Source organism: Coregonus clupeaformis, chromosome 24 (assembly GCF_020615455.1).
Source record: "Coregonus clupeaformis isolate EN_2021a chromosome 24, ASM2061545v1, whole genome shotgun sequence".
Classification (NCBI taxonomy): Eukaryota; Metazoa; Chordata; class Actinopteri; order Salmoniformes; family Salmonidae; genus Coregonus; species Coregonus clupeaformis.
Window position 1 is genome coordinate 45,127,963 of NC_059215.1, and position 24,915 is coordinate 45,152,877.

Sequence of the window (24,915 nt, forward strand, 5' to 3'; positions counted from 1 at the left end):
TTTTTTTACACTGTGATGTGTACAGATGATGACTTATGATAACTCACTGTGAATTTTTCCTCTATCCAGAAGTTTAACTTTGAGGCCAGACAATTTTAATTTCAGATTTAACCAAATAAGATGGACCATTTCCTATGAATGATTAAACAGGCGCTCATCTCTATGCATTAATTACATGGCTATATCCAGGGGCGACTGTCTGACTAAGCACTGGTCTCCCTCTATTTGAACTGTCCCTCCTCTCCACATTACTCTGCCCATGGTTCCCCACTGAAATATAGGTGCATGTGTGAAGGACAGGGGAATTGCATGTATATCCACAATCAAGGTTCCAAAAGTAGTCAGTGATTTAGTGATTAGCCAACTCCTTGGTCATGCCATGGCATGTATGTTTGGCAAGAAAGGAGTTGGCGAAAGCACATACAGATCTGCGATCACACTATATTTTGGTCAACAGTCATGTTCGATTTTGTGGCCCTGCCGGGACAGTACGGATTCTTTGGGAATCCTTGATCTTTCTGTCCTCTGAGCCTGGGTCATTTCCCCATCTCCCTGTTGGGCTCTTTTCTAGAGACAAACATGTTCATCACATAATCAGGCAGAAAATCTATTTTCAATATATCAGAACATCATAATCCCAGTCCGGGAGAGCAGCTCATGGAGGATTTACCAGTCACATGGCCCAGGCATAGAGAGAGGAATGGGAGAAAAATAAAAAAGAAGGGAAGGGAAAAAATGGAGAAAATATTAATCTTGCACCAGAAACCTCTTTCTATACGGCCAAGCAAAGCCACACATACACACACACACACACACAAACACACACACACACACACACACACACACACACACACACACACACACACACACACACACACACACACACACACACACACACACACACACACACACACACACACACACACACACACACACACACACACACACACACACACACACACACACACACACACACCTTAGATGAATAAAGAGGTGCTGTGTGGTATGGAAAGGTGATCTCCACTGATGGGATCATGCTTGTGCAAACTGAGGCATGAGATCATGAAAACAACATCCCCAAGGAGACCACAACAACAGATTGAGAACACACACACACACACACATGCAGACAACCATACAATTACACAAACACCCACAGTGGATTTGTGACCAACTGATGTCAGGTCCTCAACAAGGTACACTGTGGTTGATTACAAAGGCTTCATTGATTCAGAGGAAGGTTCAGGGCCTACTGACCACTCGACCAGCTACACGCAGCCAGACTATTTCGGATCTAAAGCTCCACTTTCAAAAACACACTATTCAAATGTATCAGAGAATACAAGGAGTAACCTCTCACATCGTGTTATACTGCAGAAGTGTACCATGGCAGCACAGATCCCATCCAACAGTCAGTGGGCTGACCTCACAGTACATAGTTGTCTGCTCTGGCATCCACCTGGGTCATTGGCCCACCACACCACACATTCTGTACAGTAGCTAAATGAAACAGCTGGGAGGGCAGCTTTCCAGTGTTGGGAGGACAAGTAGCTGCCCACCTGAAAAAATACTACAGTTTACCATAGAATACTATAGTACTTACTATAGAATTCCATATAATTATGTTGTAAACCGCAGTATACTGTACTTCACACTGTAGTATCCATCAATCATGTGTAGTACTTACTATATAATTTTGTAGTATACTGTAGAATACTATACTACATGACTGGAACGAATTGCAAAAATCTCTGAAGCTGGAGACTCTTATCTCCCTCACTAACTTTAAGCATCAGTTGTCAGAGCACCTTACCGATCACTGCACCTGTACACAGCCCATCTGAAATTATCCCACCCAACTACCTCATCCCTATATTGTTATTTATTTAGCTCTTTTGCACCCCAGTATCTCTATTGCACATAATCTCTTGCACATCTAGCATTCCAGTGTTAATACTAATTGTAATTATTTTGCACTATAGCCTATTTATTGCCTTACTTCCATAACTTGCTACATTTGAACACACTGTATATATATTTTCTGTTGTATTTTTGACTTTATGTTTTGTTTTACCCCATATGTAACTCTGTGTTGTTGTTTTTATCGCACTGCTTTGCTTTATCTTGGCCAGGTCGCAGTTGTAAATGAGAACTTGTTCTCAACTGGCTTACCTGGTTAAATAAAGGTGAAATAAATCAAATAAAAACTGTAGTATCCCTCGATTGTGTAGTGCAGGGGTAGGCAACCCTGTTCCTGGAGTGCCACAGGTACTGCAGGATTTTGTTCCAACTAGGCACCACACCTGACCATCTGAGATAATTGATCAGTTCAGTGATTGCCTAAATTCAACACACCTGGTCTTCCAGGTGGGTTAAATCAAAAACATGAAGTACCTACGCCACTCCAGGACCAGGGTTACCTACCCCTGGTGTAGTGCTTACTATATAATTTTGTAGTATACTGTACAATACTCTCCGTTCAGACTCCAGTCCTAACTACCTACAGGTTATGGAACATTGGCTTAGTATTTGTCCAGTAGGTTTCCTCAAGGAGTAAACCCCCACTTCAATGTGTAAGATAATAAAAACAGAAACACTACAGTAATTACTATAGTATATACTATAGTTTTTTAGCTAAAGTAATACTACAGTATACCACAGTCATGTCCACAAAAACACTACAGTAAATACTACAGTATTTATATACACTGAAGTATTCACTGTCTGCAAAGACACTACAGTGAATACTACAGTAAAGTCCGTAAAAACACTACAGTGAATACAATATATATTATCTAAATATAGTAATACTACAGTATTTATACCATAATACTGGTATTCCAGAAATCTCAAATGTTTTATTAGATTACATCTGAATGGCTTGTTTGTGTCAATAGGTTCCACTTCTACTTTATGGGTGGAGCGGGAGGAGGAGGATGCGGAGGAGGTGGAGAAGGAATAGGAGTAGGAGGAGAGTGAGAGAGAATGCGGAGGAATCTTATGAGGAAGAAGAGGGAAAGATGAGGTGGGGATGAAGGAGAAGGAGAATGGATATTGTGAGGATGATGAGGAGGAGTTTTAGGAGGAAGATGATGATGGACTCACAAGGCACAGCATGGCGGTAGAGGTTAGCTCTGATGGTCTGTTGGAGCTCATGGTCAGGAGAGGACTTCTGAAACCTCAGGCTCAGGTAATGCTTCAAGTCCTTGTTCAGCTTGTTACCTGCAAAGGGAAACCACACAGGAACAATGGTTACGCCTCATTTCATAATACACCATTTGCATGGTGCTGTACCTGCACCAAAACGCTGGTATTTTTCATCCTATAGCTTGTTCTCCATCTTCTTTTTAAATAGTGAGCCTTGTTTTCAGCACTTTTATTTCCCTGTCTGATCAAAACTCGTTTTCTCATGCTCTCTTTTGTCTCTCCGCAGCAGACATAAAGTGAGCAATATGTTTGGAACATAACATCACAATAAAATCTCAGTATCAAATGCATATAGAATTGTGAGAATCGCAATACATATTGTATCGGTACAGAAGTATCATGATAATATCGTATCGTGAGGACCCTGGCAATTCCCTTTTAAATTTGCCAAAATTATATAATTACTCCTGTCTGTAGCCTACAGACATTAATAAAATCATTCAAAATACCAGAGAGGCAGCAAGCGTGAACAGCTTGTTGTGTTGAGACCATAGAAATATAATCCATAGAACAGTCTTGAAACCTCTAACCTTGGTAACATGACTGGTAAACTCATGGGTAAACTCACAATGGCTGCCAGTCCTGACTTGAATGGGCATGACTGTTCTACGGATTCTATTTCTATGGTTGCTGGTGTCAGTGAACAGCAGCTATAATTGGCCTTCAGCTAATTTCTAAATACAATCCTAGATTTTTTTAGTTTGTTTGGAAAATGCCTACTGCTGAAAATAAAATACTAATTTGTCTGTAGAAGCTACAAAATGTTTTCTGAACAACTCTCAATTTCTTGCCAACAGCACTGTTTTTCAAAGTAGCCTACAGGTGAGTAGCCTACGCATATTCATGCTATCTTTATCATTTATGTGAGTCAGTGCCACTGGAAAGTTTATTTTGTCAGTGTCAGAGTATGGAAAGCAGTAGAAGGTGCTCAACCAACATGAGTAGAGCTGCAACCTAAAAATGTGTAGACATCATTGGACAGGAAAAGGCGCAACGCTTCCTCACCATTAAAGATACGTCGTTTTATTACACAAGTTTAAAAGACTGACGTTTCGGCCTTCAATGGCCAATGGGCCATTTACATGCTAAGTCATGTAAATGACCTAGAATTGCATGAAATTTGTTTATGAAAGGTACATTATATTCTGGGCCCTGCTAAAGAAAATCACAATTTATGCAAATCCTACAAACGCCTCCGCTACTGCGCAAATGCAATGTTAGATGCATGCAATCCTTTATTATAAAGGAGATTTTTTTGGTACTCAGTAAGCTATGCCACTGCCCAGCGGTCTCAGTCTCACTACCCCAGTGTGGCCTCCTTTATCAGTGCATCAATTTCAGCTGCCACAGAGCTGACTGACCCCACCATGAGGAATGGCGTATTGTATGCTCACCTTCACCCACAGACACAGCGAAGAGAAAAGAGAAGAAGACAGAGATAGGGTGAAGTAGAGCGAGAGACAGAGAGAGAGAGAAATGGAGAGGTAAAGAGAATGATGAGACCCACAGAGAGGCATAAGCCAGGAGGCAGCAAGAGAGGTGGGCTGAGGTAATTGAGAACAACAGTTCCCTGATTGGCTTAGAGCTTCCAGGTTCAGTCAGCGAGAGTTCAGTCAGTTTCCCAGAAGGAGAGGAGTCACAATGGGGACAGATGGCCAGGGCTTTCTCTCACGCCGGGGTCTCGTTTAGGACCATTTAATGATCTCCAAATATATCATCCATGTCTGGGGAGCTGGCCAGCCATTTTGGGGTCTTTGGCCAGCGTCTCTCCACACGGACCCCTGACCACGATGGAAGCTGCTTAATAGATATTGCCTCTGTATTGAAATGACACTCTTCAATGCGTATAGATTGTAAAAAATAATAATACAACCACTTTAACATGAACAAATATATTAAATAAAAATAGCTTTATTTGTTTGCATTTTCAAAAGAAAGTTGGGTATTTTACATGGCTGGTGATATTATTAGAAGGTAAAAGTTTTTGGTAGTATGCAAAAATAGGTTCACCATTTGAGCGTATATACTAACCACTTGCTACGAGCCACTTGAAAATGCTGAGATTCAGCCAATACACTACTCATCGAGATTAATTAATCTTCTGATTATAACTTATCAACTAATTGAGGTCAAGATTATTATTTGCCCCCCCCTGATTAATTGGAAACAAGATTATTTGGGAACAAAAGCCTGCTGTCCCCAGTGGCCCTGAGGTACAGCCAGACAGCCAGACAGCCAGACATGGAGACATCTGTCACACAGCCCTGCGGCCCTGCATCACCTCAGCTTCCCATGGACTCACACACACAGACAGCTTAACCACAGACCACACCCTCATTTGTCAATGTCCATCCGAACCCACCTGTTCATAACTGACAATACAGACTCAATTCAGTCTTACCAATGCAAAACCCACAACCCCTGACCTATAAAGAAACACCAAGGAGTGTTTGTGGGCACCAAGGAGTCCTCAAAAACACAGCATCATTGGGAACATTATCAAATTAGGTGAACCATTCCATGCCACAGAATAGACAACAATATTCTGCATGGTTCAGATAACTCTGCTTGCAGGAAGTAGTGTACATTCATAGAAATACGACCATTACATGTTGTCAAGGTAGGAATCTGAAACAGAGGTTTTCACCCAGTATTGGAAAAACTGGCCAGCAGCTAGCCTGCTCTTCTGCATTTTTCAGTTCCCCTACACACACACAGCCCTCTGTGCAATTCTGTGCGAGCAAAGCAGTCAGGTAATTGTTACCTAGCAACCAGCCAGTGCTGACAACCACCTTCTAGGACAGCAGCCTGCATTCAGACTGTAAAAACAGAAATACAAGTTAGCTCAAATACACATCTGTGCACACACACACACACACACATGCACACACACGCACACACACACACACACACACACACACACACACACACACACACACACACACACACACACACACACACACACACACAGGTCGATGGGTACATCCTTGACATCCTTTACTCCTCTAATACATGAGTAAATGAGATATCATAGGGATAAAACATCTTATCATAATCACTATCATCAAAATAGTCTTATTTATGTCATATACTATCACACATGCAAAATAATCAACATTCAACAACTGGATCTCCTTCCCTAAACCCTGAGTCCCGGTAGTATCCCCTGCGTGGGGACTACCATTAGGCATTACAGAACCCATCCTGTGGAGAGCTAGCACAGAGCAGGCACAGAGCAGGGAGGGGGCGGGCAGCCCAGGTGTCATGCTCCATCAATGAAGAAGTCATCAAATATTTAATATTTCCAAGGATTTACAGCCATAGCCATGTACCGCAGGGATTATTACAAACACAGTGTGTGTGTGTGTGTGTGTGTGTGTGTGTGTGTGTGTGTGGACGTGTTTAACTATTCTTGTGGGGACCAGAAGAAGGGTTAAGGTTAGGGTTAGGGTTAGGGTAAGAATACGGGTTAGGGTTAGGGTTAGGGGTTAGGGAAATATTATTTTTTAATGGGATTGAATTGTGTGTCCCCACAAGGTTAGCTGCACAAGACTGCATGTATGGGTATGTGTGTGTGAGAGAGAGTAAGAGAAGGTGTGTGTATGTGCTGCCTTTGTTCTTGAATAACAGTTTTTATCTCTCTCCACACAGACACAGTTAAAGACATGCTCCGTAACTTTGGCGACTACTAAGTATTTTTTTAAACCTCCCGCTTTGGGCTGGATGTGTCAATGTGTAGTTCTTACATACATAATCGATGAGCAGAATTACTGTCTTACCTAAATTAGCCATGAAATACCTAGTTTGAAAGCGACTGGTTTTTTTGGAAGCTGTGCTGCTCCATTTTCCCTCCATTTTCCCTCACGTGGGCCAGCCCCCTAGCAATTCGAGATCAGCCAATAAGCTTCAGCCCCTCGCCATTTGAGTGACAGCTAGCAAGATGCACACACAGCAGAGTGAGAGAAAGCAATGACGTGGTGCACATATCTGCACATATGTGATGTTGTACACAATTTTCGGGGACCACTTTTGGCTTGTGAGCTTACTTTCAGAACTACAGGCAATAAAATATACAAAAGTACCTGGAAATCTCTTTAAATAAACACACAGATAAGTGCTGTACACATTTGTATGCACAGAAGTGAGACAAGCATGACCACTGCTAACATTTATCTATCGGAAAACAACGCAACACCTGCACATCCTCAAACACAAGAGACGTTGATATTTTGATATTTTCTGATTGTCCTGATCCCGTCGTCTTTGACAGACAATGAGTTCGTCAGTGATGAAGTGGGAAGCCGAGGCAAATTCCTCCAAGGACACTCTGCCCCAGATAAGGAGGAGCTGAGGAACACACAGAGGTCAATGAGCCATTTCTACGCACACACGCTCTGTCTCTGCTTCTCCCTTACAAACATGAACAGAACACACACACACAACACACAGTCTGTCTTCTCAGTGATAACAACACTCTTCCATAGACACACACAGCAATCATATACATACCAGTTTGTAACATGGTGCTACAACAGCCAATGGAAACAAAATACACCCAAAAGCAATACCATATTTTCTCCTGACATGAGAACGATTGAAAAGCAGCATGGCATGGTGCTAGATGATAAACTGGTTCCTTTTAAAGCTTGTGTGAGGTTTAAACACTGGATACTGGTCCTCATAACAGTAAAACTACTCCTCTGGGGCCTCTAGGAGAAAGATCTCTTATGAGGACTGAGAAGGTCCTGCTCCTCTGCTGGTGTGAATGAAGGTCAGTGAATTTGAGTGGAGGGCTGAGCAGGGGTGAGAGAAAGGCGTGGGAGCGTGATGCCAGTACACACACTCTCTCACACAGAGATGGATTTAACCAGAATAAGAGTGGATTATACACATACTATTCTATGGCTCCAGTCAACATTACATAACCTGGAATCTAGCTATGCATCCACTGTCTTATTCAGGGGGCGCGGGATGGGCACGCTGCACAACACTGTGCTTTCTACCATCTGGTAGGCTAAGACAGGGGCTGACACACACACATGCACACACACACACACACTCACACATATTGAGATAAAGTATTTTTCTAAAGAAATATATTTATTCTAAAACACAATATTCTGACAAGAAGAGAAGAAAGACATATGGCACCACTACCTGCAACAACAGTGGAGGCTTGAACTGAACAACTGGCAGCCTTGTTCTCTGCAACAGCTTGCATCGCTCTAATTTGCTACTATCATGTGTCAATCATGAAATTAAATGCTAGGTGATTACAGTTTCAGGAGGGTGTGTCAGTCTTCTCCTAAAGCCTCTGTCGAATAATTATTATAGATCTAATCCTATATTGTGTGCATGTATATGTATGTGTGTGTGTGTGTGTGTGTGTGTGTGTGTGTGTGTGTGTGTGTGTGTGTGTGTGTGTGTGACTGTGTGTGTGACTGTGCTCGGAGTGTATTACAGTGTGTGTGTATGAATGTGTGTGTGTGACAGTGTTCAGCTGCTGATTGGGATTCTGCTCCTGTCTCCCAGCTCAACACTGCCCTCTGTGTCTCCAGCCACCACCGCCAAGTCTGCCATTACCACGGCAACCCAGGGCCCAGCCAGCCAACGAATGAGATGCGCTCTGTATGGTAACCATGTGCTGCTGCCCCCCATTGGCCAACATGGGCAGTTCAGAATCTGAACTGCATGTGTGTGGCTTGAATCTCAGACACAATTATGGGTCAAAGTATGTTTAGGGTCAAAATAAAACTGTTGGACCACAGATTCAATTAATTCAATGAATATGACTTATTTGTAGTCAAGCCTCTCCAATTAAAAAGTCTGATATACATTTGATATAATTACATAACCAAGGTTCAAGTTATTAATTCAAGGAATATAAAGAGTAGCCAAATGTTTGCTGTGTCTCATTGAATGTAACAAAAAGTAAAAATTTTCGCAGAGCGAGTTACAGTGGGGACTACACATTAGCAGACAGACAGACAGACAGACAGAACACTGTACCTATAGGAGATCCCTAAATTACGGCTGTTACACGTACATCACACACAGAGTGTGAGTCAGAGCCAGGGGACTGGCCTGGGAATGCTCTATTCTACATCTGCTGGGAAACATACAGGACTGGCTGGGTAATTACTGTAAACACATCCCTGTCTGTTTCACCAGAGATAAACCCAGGGCTAAACAATCAAATAATATTAGTCTGAAGTGGCCCATTCTCCTCGTTTCCCTTCCTATATGTAAGTACTACACATGATAGTGTGTGATAAGTATCATTACTATGTTTAATTGTATTAACCTTTACTTAGCAGGTCCCATTGAGATTTGTGAGTAGTGGGCACTATTGTAGGTGGTGGGATAGTGTGAAGACAGTGTGACTCCAGGCAGTGGATGAGTGGTCCCTTAGAGCCTTGTGGGCAGTGTTAGTTAGTTAGGCCGTCCTCTGTGCCAGGCCTGGCTGTGCGTTTCCTCCTCTCTCAGGAGAAATTCTTTGGCATAATGTGCCGTGTTAAATGACAGCCAGACGACCATGAACGAGGGAGAGAGAGAGAGAGGGATGGGGGCGGGGATGGCAATGCACCTGGCCCACACACACACACACACACACACACACACACACACACACACACACACACACACACACACACACACACACACACACACACACACACACACACACACACACACACACACACACACACACACACACACACACAAGCATACACAAGATGGTAGTGCCTGGTGTTGGACTATAAGTCACACCTGAAGTAATGACCCAGGGTTTATGGTGCGAGGGAGATGGTTTCACAGGGCCAGGCAAGAGGCCTCAACCAGGGCACTTCCACTACATAACGGAGGTCACCCTGTCTGGGTTCTGTGGCATGAAGGAGACAGCTGCATGCCCCTTACATTCCTCCCTCACAGAAAGAGAGTGCACATCAAGATCACTAACATTATCCATCTCAAAAACACAGGGAGCATGTAGCCCTTTCCTGCAATCAATGACCAAAAGCACCCTCTTTGGCCTCATGGATGGAATGTTTATTCATATTTTTCATAATGTCATAATTAATAAAGATTATTATTTTTTAAACTGACGAAAATCTGGTGTTTCTATATCAAACAGTTTTGTTATATTTCAGTCTTCTGTGATGTATATATAAAGTGTAATATTGGGATGCAAACTCAAAATTGAATAAATGTCAACTCTATATCTGACATGGTACAGGTGTCTTATTTTTTTAAAGGCCAAAACCATATGTGTGAGGTGTATACTTTTGTTTCAAAGTAGTTTGTTTAAGACTACAAGTCTTTAGCCCACTGCAGTAAAATGTTAAACAGACGGTCCCTAGCATTATAGTACCTAACACATTCATAGATGCTAACTACCTTTAGCGCCTATTGCTGATAGTACCTTCTGGCCGGGGAACTTATTTTTCATATCAGCGATAAATAATAGTAATTAAAAAAATGTTAAATTACTACACACCTTTATAGGATTAGGGTTAGTGTTCCCACATGGCCATGTTACAGCGCTTGTTTATGGAAGACAGATGGAAGACAGATTTGACCACCTGCGCTAATTAGCTATCTAGCGTGCTGTGTGTAAGCGTAACTGGGGAGGAAGTGTAGTTCGGCAACTGGAGGCACACACAACGTATGGATCTGTGCAAATCTTCTACAGTAAGTGTTTTTTAATTTTAATTGTATTATTTATCTTTGATATGAACGATAAGGGCCATATGTTTCGAATACTGCTTCGCAAGCGATGATTATTGATGTTTCTAAATGTTAAAACACAGTGTCGGAATTGTAGTTCACATGGAGCCAACCGTGTGCAAAGTTAACCGCTGAAAACCCTATGGAGAGAAGGGTTTTCGAGAGCTAGGCCTAGATGTGTTAGCATTGGTAGAGGTAAATAATGATATCGGCCAAATAGGCAAAATTTAACAAAAACACATTTTTCCAAAGGAATCAAAATAAAACTGAACTGAATCCAAACTTGATTTGGTTTAAGGAAACAGGCTACGGGTTCTGTGACACAAAATACAGCTTGTCCCAAATAGTGACTCTCCACAACAAGGTTTCCAGAACACTGGCAAAGGCAGGTAGAAATAGGCCTACCTAGTGCCACTCGATGGGCTAAACCATCAGTCACAAGGAGCAGGGGTGCACTTCACCAATTAACTGGTTGAAACCAATGTTGTATATAAACCCTGGATTGTTTTGGCCAGTGAGAGACTTTGAAGCCACCAGTCGGCCATATTGGCACTCTTCAGAAAAGCAGTCCTCCATAGACGGGTTGGTTGTTTAGCAACAAAAACCGACACGTGCTGAACTATGTGGCAAAACAGATGGGGTTGGCTTAGATTGCTGACAACATGTAAACTCTATTTTGTCTCCAATGTTTATTGAAAACACATCAATTTGGACAATGAGCGCTTTTTGTCTCTCACATACATCGTCACAGTTTGTTGGTTAGCTAACTAGCTAATTTTGCCATATTAGCATAGAAGTGACATCAGCAAAAACACCTCAAAACAAGACAACAAGAACAAGATAAATGTAGCTGAAACGAGCCACATACGATTCCCCACATGGCAACGTATTGTCATTGTTGATAGCTATCTGGCCATCCAGCATCACAACAACATACAGACTTCTGCCTCATTGAAGCACATGCATTGTTTTGATGACGTTGTCAGCTTATCTGTCTATACAGATAGACAGTCCCCTGTAGCTCAGTTGATAGAGCATGGCGCTTGCAACGCCAGGGTTGTGGGTTCGGTTCCCACGGGGGGCCGGTATGAAAATGTATGCACTCACTAACTGTAAGTCGCTCTGGATAAGACCGTCTGCTAAATGACTTAAAATGTACAGTATATAATTTAACTGTTTCAAGGACACTTCACATCCATTTAAATATTTTTGTTGTGGGGACATTAACATTAGTACAATTCTACTTTAAAGAAAATGTTTTAATATATTTTAAAATGTCAAATGTTTATGTTTAGCTCACATAATATTATTTAAAAGTATGCATTAAGGTATCTGTAATAGAATAAACGTGGCAAAAACAAATGTAGATATTTATAAATGCATTTCTATAGCTTCCAAAATATGTTTTACAATGGTGGGGGAGTGCCAAGATGGAGGCACGGTGCCCCTGTCAGTCATGTAGTGTCCAGTGCATTCGGAAAGTATTCAGACCCCTTTACTTTTTCGACATTTTGTAACGTTACAGCCTTATTCTAAAATGTATTTTTTTTAAATGTATCCCTCATTAACACACAATAACCCATAATGAAAAAACAAGAACAGGTTTATAGAAATGTTTGCAAATGTCAAAAAAATTAAACAACGGAAATATCACATTTATATAAGGATTCACACCCTTTACTCAATACTTTGTTGAAGCACCTTTGGCAGCGATTAAAGCCTCGAGTATTCTTGCGTATGACACTACAAGCTTGGCACACATGTATTTGGGAAGATTCTCCCATTCTTCTTTGCAGATCCACTCAAGTTATGTCAGGTTGGATGAGGAGCATCGCTGCACATCAATTTTCAGGTCTCTCCGGAGATGTTCGATCGGGTTCAAGTCCGGGCTCTGGCTGGGCCTCTCAAGGACATTCAGAGACTTGTCCCGAAGCCACTCCTGCGTTGTCTTGGCTGTGTGCTTAGAGTTGTTGTCCTGTTGGAAGTTGAACCTTCGCCCCAGTCTGAGGTCTTGAGCGCTCTGGAGCAGGTTTTCATCAAGGATCTCTCTGTGCTCTGTTCATCTTTCCCTCGATCTTGACTAGTCTCCCAGTCCCTGCCGCTGAAAAACCTTACTACAGCATGATGCTGCCACCACCATGCTTCACCGTAGGGATGGTGCCAGGTTTCCTCCAGACGTGACGCTTGGCATTCAGCCCAAAGAGTTCAATCTTGGTTTCATCAGACCAGAGAATATTGTTTTGCATGGTCTGAGATTCCTTTAGGTGCCTTTTGGCAAACTCCAAGTGGGCTGTCATGTGCCTTATACTGAAAAGTGGCTTCCGTCTGGCCACTCTACCATAAAGGCCTGATTTGTGGAGTGCTGCAGAGATGGTTGTCCTTCTGGAAGTTTCTCCCATCTCCACAGAGGAACTCTGGAGCTCTGTCAGAGTGACCATCGGTTTCTTGGTCACCTCCTTGACCAAGGCCCTTCTTCCCCGATTGCTCAGTTTGGCCAGGCGGTCACTTCTAGGGAGAGTCTTGGTGGTTCCACATTTCTTCCATTTAAGAATGATGGAGGCCACTGTGTTCTTGGGGACCTTCAATGCTGCAGACATTTTTTGGTACCCTTCCCCAGATCTGTGCCTCGACACAATCCTGTCTCGGAGCTCTACGGACAATTCCTTCAACCTCATGGCTTGGAATTTGCTCTGTCAACTGTGGGACCTTAAATAGACAGCTGTGTGTCTTTCCAAATCATGTCCAATCAATTGAATTTACCACAGGTGGACTCCAATCAAGTTGTAGAAACATCTCAAGGATGATCAATGGAAACAGGATGCACCTGAGCTCAATTTCGAGTCTCATAGCAAAGGGTCTGAATACTTATGTAAATCTAACATTTTGAAAAACCTGTTTTTGCTTTGTCATTATGGGGTATTGTGTGTAGATTGATGAGGATTTTAGAATAAGGCTGTAACATAACAAAATGTGGAAAACATGAAGGGGTCTGAATACTTTCCGAATGCACTGTATATACAAATAATTGGTTGAGACGTCATTTACACAACACAGAGTCTATAGATTGTCTAGAGCTGACTAATAATTATCATACAATATTCACAGTCCTTTCCTAATACAAACCGGCACATTTTCAATAGCAGAACCAACAATACTGTCACATACTATCCAGTCGTTATGTGGAGTGCCGTTTCGCCTATATATTATGATTACATTTGTTTGTGAGGTTGTTGTTCGTTTTGGTGTTCGGCAGTTTTTTGGGCGGCTGTTCGTGCACACATTTTTTCTTGAGGCAAGTTGAAGTTCGGTAGCAAGTTGAAGTTCGGTATGCCCCTTCGTCGGTAATTGGTCAACAGGTCAACATCGGAAGCCATTCATTTTCAATGGAGGGAAGCTAAGTGGGGAAAGCTGAACTTTTTGCAAATACTCACTATAGCTTCCAGCTCCTACTGGATTGGCTGTTGATACCTAGCACTACCTAGCCTGCTTGCTAGCATCCACATGAGGAAATCCCCTGTTACGCTTAGCCCCCATTACGCCTAGCTGAGCAGTTTGCTGTAACTGAACAAGCACACAGTATGCACAAAAAATAAATGCACAAACTGAAAGGAAATAAGTTGACTTGACTAGTAAACATAGGCTAATGACAAGAGGGGAATTTAATATGAAGAGGACTCCTGATTAGTATTTTACCAACATTAAAATCTATAGAAAAGTAAAAGAGTGCACAAAGGAGAGTGGGTTTGTGCTTGGGCCCGACTGTGATAAGCACACCTGTCGCCATACAATACAGTAGAATACATTACATACAAATCAGTAGGCCTAGTCTATATGGTTGAACAGAGTCCTTCTGTTCTGACTATAGGTTTGGAGGAGCACAGAGTTCTTCAGTTCTGACTAGGCTGTCGGGTTCAACAAGGCTGCTGCTGCTATGATTGATTGGTTTAGGTCAGTCATTGTCGTCTGGGTGGTCGGTTATTGTCACCTCTTCATCAAGGAGGCTCCTTAACAGTCAATAGCCCTCTGTCTGGTGTACTGAGGCAGGGTTCAATCTGTCTGCTATGAGGCTCTGTCTACTTCTCACTGTGCCAGGAGCCAAAACATTAGATCTGATTTTGAGATGGTTGCATACCTTTCCCCAGCAGCCCCATACTGATAACACTGAGATCACAATAAACACAAAGACAGGGCATTTCCTTCACAGGCCAAATAATATTGTATTTCCCCTCACCAATTCCAAATAATAGACACAGAGAAGGAACTGGATATGCTGGTTTCTAAACACTCAAATCGATTGTTTCAGCCGTTTCCTGTGTGTCTCTAGCTGTCCTGTCAGTCAGCACAGGACTCTCATGTTACAGATGATGAGAGTTCACTCTCCAGCATGAAACACAGACAGACACACAGACACACACAGGCAGACACAGACAAACACACATTTATTACTAAGCCATTTACTGCCACCATATGCAGCCTCTACCAGCCCTGCAATCAGTGTGGCATTGATGGGGAGGAAAAAACAGAGCGAGGTCCTCCCAAAAGCTTGGACAGCTTTCATCTCTGCCTGCTCTAACCCCTCCCTGCCTGGAGTACCCAAGGAGCCAGGCCGCCTTGGAGCACAAACTTTTCCTTTAGACTTTAACTTCCATATCACCACCTGCCACCTACTGCCATTCATGGCCCAGAAATCTTTGGACAAGCAGACAAACAGATAGGAAATACAGAGCAAACTCCGGAAACTTGGTAGATAGGGCACTCTGGCCAAGCTGGGCAGAGTGAAGTAGGTGGACTGTACAAACTGGGAACATTGGGCAGCGTGGGCATAGGGGGTGGACCTGACCCAATTTGCCAAGGCCACGCTGCTAAGTCAGAGAGTGCAATGCATGATTGGACAGGGTGTAAGAGGAGGAGTCACACACGAACACACACACAAAAACACACACACACAGAGGCACACACACAAAGGCAGGCAGAGGCAGAGTGCTACGCTCAAATGCACCACATCTGCTCACTGCTAAATATAGCCAGAGGAACCCAGGCCTACTGCTCCCATTGCTCTGTGTCACTGGCTGAGTAGGTTACGGAGGAGGGGGAGGAGGAGAGAGGGGGATAAAGGACAGCAGCAGGAGGGTGTAAAGGGAACGGTAAAGAGAGTGAATGAGAGGGCTGATGGGGAAAGACAAGGGGGAAAGATATTGAGAGAGAGAAGAGCGAGAGAGAGAGAGAGAGAGAGAGAGAGAGAGAGAGAGAGAGAGAGCTAGCGTAATAATTTCACTGTACACTGCAATTACATCTGCGCATGTGACTAAATACAAAATAAAAATACATCTATCTATAGTATTTACAGTATACCATAGTATACTATAGTCTTTTTTCATGTAGGAAGTGCAAAACTTTTGACCACATGTGCATAGGGTGCTGTTGGTGTCTCCTTGTCTGTTACGTGTTGCTTGCCAAGAAAAAGCTACAGTGTGTCTGTCCTGTTTGCCTTTTACGAGCTCCTGTGTGTGCTGTTATTTGAAATGTAACCATCTGCCCGGGGATTAAAGATGGAGATGAACCTTACAAATATGTTGATTAATGTGCACGTCCCTGTCAAATTAATCTGTCAAATGAATCTAATTAGGTAACTATAAGGTATATAGGGTGTCATTTGAAAGCCTGAGAGACCAGAAGTCAGCCCTACAATAGCCCCACCAGCAGACTGGAACATATCTACCTGAAGCCGGCTTGTCATCAGTTCCCAGCAGATATGGAATGTCCTTATGTCCATAATAAAGGAGAATTTGGCTTTTTTACAACCAAGTCTCTATTTTTGATGTAAACGGCATGTTATAGAATGGTCTAGCTAGACCCTTCAGCTGGATAGGGGAAACAGCTTGAGTAGCACACAATGGAATAACAAACCGGATAAAGTTCGGAATAACAACATTTCATGTGTACAACATCTAAAGACCTGCATTACTATAATGAGAGTGTTTCCGTTTCTAAATGGACGTATTTTGGTGTTTTGGAGCATTTGTTCATGTTCTTTCAGAGCACCTGTACTCCACAACAAGGATGAGGAAGTGAATCACTGGTTGAGGCAAGTTTCTCAAAAACAAGAGACAAGAGAGGGTTAGATGAAGTCACTTGATTAAGAGTTCAAATGGTTTTGAATTAGGTGGAGAAATCCAATGAAATAGCAATGGTCATTTTATAAGAAAATACTTTCATGCAACCATGAACTCTTGAAGTTGAGTATCTCCCTGTTCTAACCTGTAACAAGAGACTACCACTGAAAGAGCTGAGATACATACAGTACTGGCCTAATTTACAGACTTTTACAATGTTTAACTCCAGATTAATTAACGTTTATGGAACACCCACCCATACTAGAACCAGAATAGGTAAAAAAAAAAAGGGGAGGTCACAATTCTGTTTGTACACTTGTTTACATGGATATGCTTCTTAATAAAACGTATTTGAAACAAGCCATTATACTTCGTTATTATCATGGCATGTCATCATTATTCAGGTTTTTACTTATAAATATTAATCAACAAATTAAGAAATGCCAGGTTGGAGAGGATCTGTCACATTTTTGTATTGACACAACATTAACGGAGTCAAAATAAAGATATGCCTACCTTGTCCTTGTCTGTTGGCTTTTCTGCATATAAAAAACATTAAATACAGATCCTATTTCGATTCACAAAACCATTCAAATGAAGTCGGATGGGTTTTCTTAAATTGTTCTGTAAATATTCGCATAATGTCACAAACTCTACTGCTGCGGTCATTCGACTGTTTTCCAAAGAGAGGACGCCGTAATGAGAGAAATAGTGTCCACACAGGCTACTTTAGGAAACTTTCTGGATGGACATACAGTGGGGAAAAAATGTATTTAGTCAGCCACCAATTGTGCAAGTTCTCCCACTTAAAAAGATGAGAGAGGCCTGTAATTTTCATCATAGGTACACGTCAACTATGACAGACAAAATGAGAAAAAAAAATCCAGAAAATCACATTGTAGGATTTTTAATGAATTTATTTGCAAATGATGGTGGAAAATAAGTATTTGGTCACCTACAAACAAGCAAGATTTCTGGCTCTCACAGACCTGTAACTTCTTCTTTTAGAGGCTCCTCTGTCCTCCACTGCGTTACCTGTATTAATGGCACCTGTTTGAACTTGTTATCAGTATAAAAGACACCTGTCCACAACCTCAAACAGTCACACTCCAAACTCCACTATGGCCAAGACTGAAGAGCTGTCAAAGGACACCAGAAACAAAATTGTAGACCTGCACCAGGCTGGGAAGACTGAATCTGCAATAGGTAAGCAGCTTGGTTTGAAGAAATCAACTGTGGGAGCAATTATTAGGAAATGGAAGACATACAAGACCACTGATAATCTCCCTCGATCTGGGGCTCCACGCAAGATCTCATGCCGTGGGGTCAAAATGATCACAAGAACGGTGAGCAAAAATCCCAGAACCACACAGGGGGGACCTAGTGAATGACCTGCAGAGAGCTGGGACCAAAGTAACAAAGCCTACCATCAGTAACACACTACGCCGCCAGGGACTCAAATTCTGCAGTTCCAGACGTGTCCCCCTGCTTAAGCCAGTACATGTCCAGGCCCATCTGAAGTTTGCTAGAGTGCATTTGGATGATCCAGAAGAGGATTGGGGAGAATGTCATATGGTCAGATGAAACCAAAATATAACTTTTTTGGTAAAAACTCAACTCGTCGTGTTTGGAGGACAAAGAATGCTGAGTTGCATCCAAAGAACACCATACCTACTCTGAAGCATGGGGGTGGAAACATCATGCTTTGGGGCTGTTTTTCTGCAAAGGGACCAGGACGACTGATCCGTGTAAAGGAAAGAATGAATGGGGCCATGTATCGTGAGATTTTGAGTGAAAACCTCCTTCCATCAGCAAGGGCATTGAAGATGAAACGTGGCTGGGTCTTTCAGCATGACAATGATCCCAAACACACCACCCGGGCAACGAAGGAGTGGCTTCGTAAGAAGCATTTCAAGGTCCTGGAGTGGCCTAGCCAGTCTCCAGATCTCAACCCCATAGAAAATCTTTGGAGGGAGTTGAAAGTCCAGTGTTGCCCAGCGACAGCCCCAAAACATCACTGCTCTAGAGGAGATCTGCATGGAGGAATGGGCCAAAATACCAGCAACAGTGTGTGAAAACCTTGTGAAGACTTACAGAAAACGTTTGACCGGTGTCATTGCCAACAAAGGGTATATAACAAAGTATTGAGAAACTTTTGTTATTGACCAAATACTTATTTTCCACCATAATTTGCAAATAAATTCATTAAAAATCCTACAATGTGATTTTCTGGATTTTTTTTTCTCAATTTGTCTGTCATAGTTGACGTGTACCTATGATGAAAATTACAGGCCTCTCTCATCTTTTTAAGTGGGAGAACTTGCACAATTGGTGGCTGACTAAATACTTTTTTTCCCCACTGTATAGGCCAATAGCGAGAATCAGAAAACCTTCCTGGTCTTTGTTGTTGAATCTGTGTTTGAAATTCACTGCTCGACTTAGAGACCTTACAGATAATTGTATGTGTGGGGTACAGAGATGAGATAGTCATTCAAAAATCATATTAAAAACTATTATTGCACACAGAGTGAGTCCATTCAACTTATTATGTGACTTGTTAAGCACATTTGTGACCCGTTTCAGGAAGCTAGGCGTATGTCACACGTCACTACTTCACAGGAGAGGCATTTGAAAGTATTTTTTTTTGTTTTATCAAAATGCATTTTTGGATAGAAATGCTTTCTGGAACATGTGAACTTTCATGTGCCTTAATAACAAACTTGTATTCCATCTGTAAATACGAATACATTTGTTAAATTACGAGCCTAGTTGGTTTAGTCACGGAAAAAGACAGGAACCTTCCCGCTAGCCATAATTGGCTGAGATAATGGACATGCCGGGATATGAGAGTTTGAATTGGTCTGCCATGTAGCATGCTTCTGTCTATAATGTGAGCTGCTCAGTATGTGTTGACAATCCTTTCTAGCATGGCTTTTTTGAAAGATATAACGTTAGCCATCAAGAACTACAAATGTTTTGCTACTTTTGTCCTGAATTTAGCAGGCGCTATCAACAGATCAGTTGTGATGGGCTACTTTCTGCACATGCCAGGGTCAGTGTGAACCGGAGTGACTTGACACAACGCTGGCCAAACAAGATGTAGCTACAAACAAAACAGAGTAAAATGGTTCCAACTGCTGTGAAGCATTCATCCATGTATACGGGTAAGAGTCTCGCTACATTTTCAGATATTATAGGTTTCTAATTTTGTCAGAAAGCCGTTTTCATTGCAAGTTAAAGCGTACTGTTCGCTAGCTAGTGAATGTTAGCTTGCTGGCTCGCTAGCTAGCTAACGTTACTTGTATGATCTGTGTAGTAATATTATTCAAATCAGAAAGCCATTTGCATTGCTAGTTATAGCCTAATGTTAGCTAGCTAGCTGATATTGAACCTAGTTGGTTAGCTTTAGCTACCTGCAGATTCATTCTACAGCTATGACAATCAGTTTGTATTGGTAGTAGTATGAGTTGAGATTATGCCGGTTCGTTGTTTAGCTAGCTAGCTACAAAAGACTCCACTTCGCCAGATGATTACATGACCCATCAAGTTAGCCAGGTATGTCTGGGGGTGATTACGGCCATCTATTGTATTTCATGAACATGTGTACATTTCTAGACAATAGTGACCCATCCACTTAGCTAGATGTGGCTGGGGGTGGTTGTAGCATTTCTTTCACATGACCCATCAATTTAGACAAGTGTATCTGGGTAAGTGTCATCTAATAATTATCTGGACACTTTCTGTTTTTGAAATTGCTACTATGCAAATATGCAAGTAAGTATTTCTCTGTAACATTTACACCTTCTGTATCCTGTTCATGTGACAAATAAACTTAGATTTTATTTGATATAGTGTGTGTTCCCCAAAGACGGTAATGTGAAGAACAACATGACCTGGAACAAAGTCAGATTAGGATATAGGCCAAGGACTAGATGAAATGTATTTTTACCTTGAGTTTTTCCTTATCGAAGGCTACTACTTTTACCCCTTTTAGTCTTGAAATCGTTGGTTGTTTCCTACACTCTGTTTAGCACATGGCCACACATGTGAATCCTTAAAGAGATGGGTGGGGCTAGGACTTAAGAGGGTGTGAACGATGCTGAATGGGTGTAGACAAAGAAGAGCTCTCAAGTAGGTGAACCAAAACATTCAAGATCCATTTTCGCAAAAGTGGGGTTAGAAGTTTATCAACTTTCAAAGCAGAATTAGTTTCCCATTGTTCCTCAACTTATCGAGGGGGAGAATGTGGAATGATTTTTAAAATACTGTGAGGAAGTATTATAATTTGAATGGATGTAAAAAATACATTTAAAAAAGGGCTTCGTTAATTTACTGTGTGAGGTGAAGAAAAAATTACTGAGAAGCCCAGCTGGGCACTTTCCTACATTTGACATTTGCGAGAAGCAGGCCAGGTACTTCTATGCATGCTCCGTCAACATTAACAGGACACATGCTCATTGATCACATGGAGCGCGTAAATGATGGAATGAAATAAACCAACACTTGTATCTTTCTTTTACTGAAGTGCCATGGCCTATAGTGCTCTACACCCCCCTTGTCATCAGTTGGAAAGAAGGGGAGATGTAGAAAGTTTAATAGACATAATAAGTGGCAAAGGTAAAGTTTATCTACATGAAAATAAAGTTAATTTAAAAAATCAATCCTAAAATGAATGTAGGCTTATTTAAACGTTATTTTATTTTCATGAAGGTCTTCATCCATAATCGTCAGCTACATGTTTGTTCAATGACCATCACAGCCCTAATCAGCCGGTTATTTAATTTTTTGTCATGCAAAAGCCTGCTGGTCTCATGGTAATTGACCGTTAATTAACATAAACAAGTTTAGCGTCTCCAGACCTCCATGCATACAAGCCACATACAAGCCACATACAATCCACATACAAGTCACATACAAGCCACATACAAGCCACTGATGCGCGCCTACATTTAACAAGGTCAAATAAATCTATTGAATATACACCATCACAATAAATCCATTATTTATTTTAGGCAGGTCAAAATAAACATTATGATATGAAGAAAATGTATTTCAGAAGAACAGATTATGAGTTGGCCTACTGTATGTTACTTGGCTATGCACCATGCCATAGGCTTTAGGCTTGTTCATTTCGCAGACAAGATATGCTTATTAGTGCCATTATTTTATATTATATGATTTTATAGTAAGAAGAATATAATTGAGCTAGAGTGCGCATATGAAGTGGCTATGAGTGTAAAAGTGATCATTTGAAACAGTTCCTATATGCTAGATTTAGAGTTATTTGGTAACTTTAGTTGTGAATGATACAAACCATAGAATGTCTTAGAAAATCCAAAGCTATATGGGCTGTATGATGCGACTTAAGCCTATTGATGATTTGAGAAAGCCACAAAAAAAGCTTGTGCTCTGTTCCTTGCCTCAGGCTGCACATGCTGTTCTCTCATTAAGTGATCATATTTTCACCCATCAGACTATTCTCAATGTAATCTTGTCTCTACTAATATGTCAAATTTGTTTAGATTTAGAATGGCCCATTATCAAATGGGCAGGATAAGGGGCAAGAGAAAAATACATGTGATCCGTATGCACTCGAATAAGGAATGGAGGCCACTTTCCTGCCGGTTAGTTTCACTCATGTTGGGTAGGTAGGCTACTCGGGTTATTTCGCTGCGTGACAAGTGATATTCCGCCCAAACTATGTATGCCATGGGCTCGCCAACCCTGTTCCTGCAGCTACGCAGTGCTTAATTTGGGAAACCAAGTGAAACCTGTTCGGAAACATAGATAATAACATGTTTTCACAATGAAACATATTTAATTAAACTGTTGACAGCCACTCTCTGCACTGGAGAAAGGGATTAAGGAAAGAGGGAGGAGATGGAAACACATGGTGGTGAGCTATTCTGTAGCTAAAGGTAATGTGTCAGCCTATTAATTATGAAAATAATAAATGCCCTATTACTAGGCTATTCAAAATCAAATACAAATTCACTATAATTGTAGGCAAACTCTGATTTTTATTTATTTAGGCTAGACCAATTATGTACCAAAGATACACTACATGCTGGAGTGGTGTAAAGTTCGCCGCCATTGGACTCTGGAGCAGTGGAAACGTGTACTCTGGAGTGATGATTCACGCTTCACCATCTGGCAGTCCGACGGACTAATCTGGGTTTGGCGGATGTCAGGAGAATGCTACCTGCCCCAATGAATAGTGCAAACTGTAAAGTTTGGTGGAGGAGGAATAATGGCCCCTTAGTTCCAGTGAAGGGAAATCTTAATGCTACAGCATACAATGACAATCTAGACGATTCTGTGTTCCAACTTTGTGGCAACTGTTTGGTGAAGGCCCTTTCCTGTTTCAGCATGACAATGCCCCCGTGCACAAAACAAGGTCCATACAGAAATAGTGTGTCGAGATCGGTGTGGAAGATCTTGACTGGCCCGCACAGAGCCCTGAGCTCAACCCCATCGAACACCTTTGGGATGAATTTGAACACTGACTGCAAGCCAGGTCTAATCGCCCAACATCAGTGCTCACTAATGCTCTTGTGGCTGAATGAAGCAAGTCCCCACGGCAATGTTCCAACATCTAGTGGAAAGCCTTCCCAGAAGAGTGGAGGCTGTTATAGCAGCAAAGGGGGGACCAACTCCATATTAATGCCCATGATTTTGGAATGAGATGTTCGACGAGCAGGTGTTCACATACTTTGGCCATGTAGTGTATCTTAAATCAGTATTTTGTTTTATGTTTTACTGCCATGTGTAATATATGGTAGGCTATGTATTGTATAATGGCACAATCATAATTTTAATTCCAGGGTTTTTTTCAGGCTTGGGCTCATAAATATACAAAAATATAATAATGATAATCCTATATAAAAAAATTAAGAAAGCTAAATCAAGCTACTTTTTAAGCTCTATTTCTGACTCTGCTGGTGATCCTTCTAATTTTTGGAAAACAGTCAATGCACTGAGTCATACCAATTCCACTTCTTCACTGCCTAAACAATTTCTATCTGACTCTGGCATCATATCATTGAGAAGAATGGGATAAGTGATGCTTTTAATCATCATTTTTAGGCTTTTTATTTGAGAGAAACTGTGGTTTAATTCACCCTGGTCAGTCAATCAACTGCGCTTCTCTCTGCCAGCCTCTAGCTGACTGATGGTTAACCCGTCAACTTCTAGTGAATCTTTGTTTTCATTTCAACAATTTACTATCTAGATGTGCTAGATGCTTTGCTTAAGATTGATGTAAAAAAATCCACTTGGGCTGATATGCTTGATTCAATTTTGCTGCAGCTTCCTGCCCCCCCTGATTGCTGAATCATTAACCCATATTTTTTACCTGATGATTATATCTGGCACTATCCTCAAGGTTTGGAAGGCGGTCCATGTACTCCCCCTTCACAAAGGTGGTGACCCTTACCGCCCTATTTCTAAACTTTCTTGCCTAGATAAAATATTGGAATCCTTGATTAATTTCAAATGGGGAAGTTATGTAGCCTAGGTAACGTTAGTTACATTATGTTGGATTTGATGCATTGTATACAAACACTGCTAGCTAATGAGCTACTCGTGCAGGAATAAAACAGAATACTCACACATCGACAAAAAGCGGATGGTGTGGACACGGATGCATCAGTCAATTGTGGGTTGGCAAGCCGAGATAGTAGCGAACATTTCTCTCGTTTTAAAAATTAATATATTCCTAGGCTTTAGCGGGGGAGGGGTTGTGTGCTACTTATAAACACACAGAACGTTATATCGGTTTACCTCCAACAATAAACATACGGTTAAAAACGAGTCTGTTTGCAGTGCAACACTAGCTAGCTACAGTCACTAGTAGCACACAGAGACCGAC

General features: G+C 41.7%; 1 protein-coding gene across 8 annotated transcripts in view; it reads right to left on the reverse strand.

Annotated features, from left to right (window-relative positions):
- The window catches only part of LOC121538593 (membrane-associated guanylate kinase, WW and PDZ domain-containing protein 1-like), a 206,627-nt gene that overhangs the window by 102,545 nt on the left and 79,167 nt on the right, over positions 1-24,915 (reverse strand). For all 8 annotated transcript variants that reach the window (XM_041846745.2, XM_041846744.2, XM_041846740.2 and 5 more), the window contains exon 2: positions 3,106-3,222. In XM_041846745.2, the coding sequence (XP_041702679.1) occupies positions 3,106-3,222 (117 nt within the window). The remainder of the gene's footprint in view (positions 1-3,105; positions 3,223-24,915) is intronic.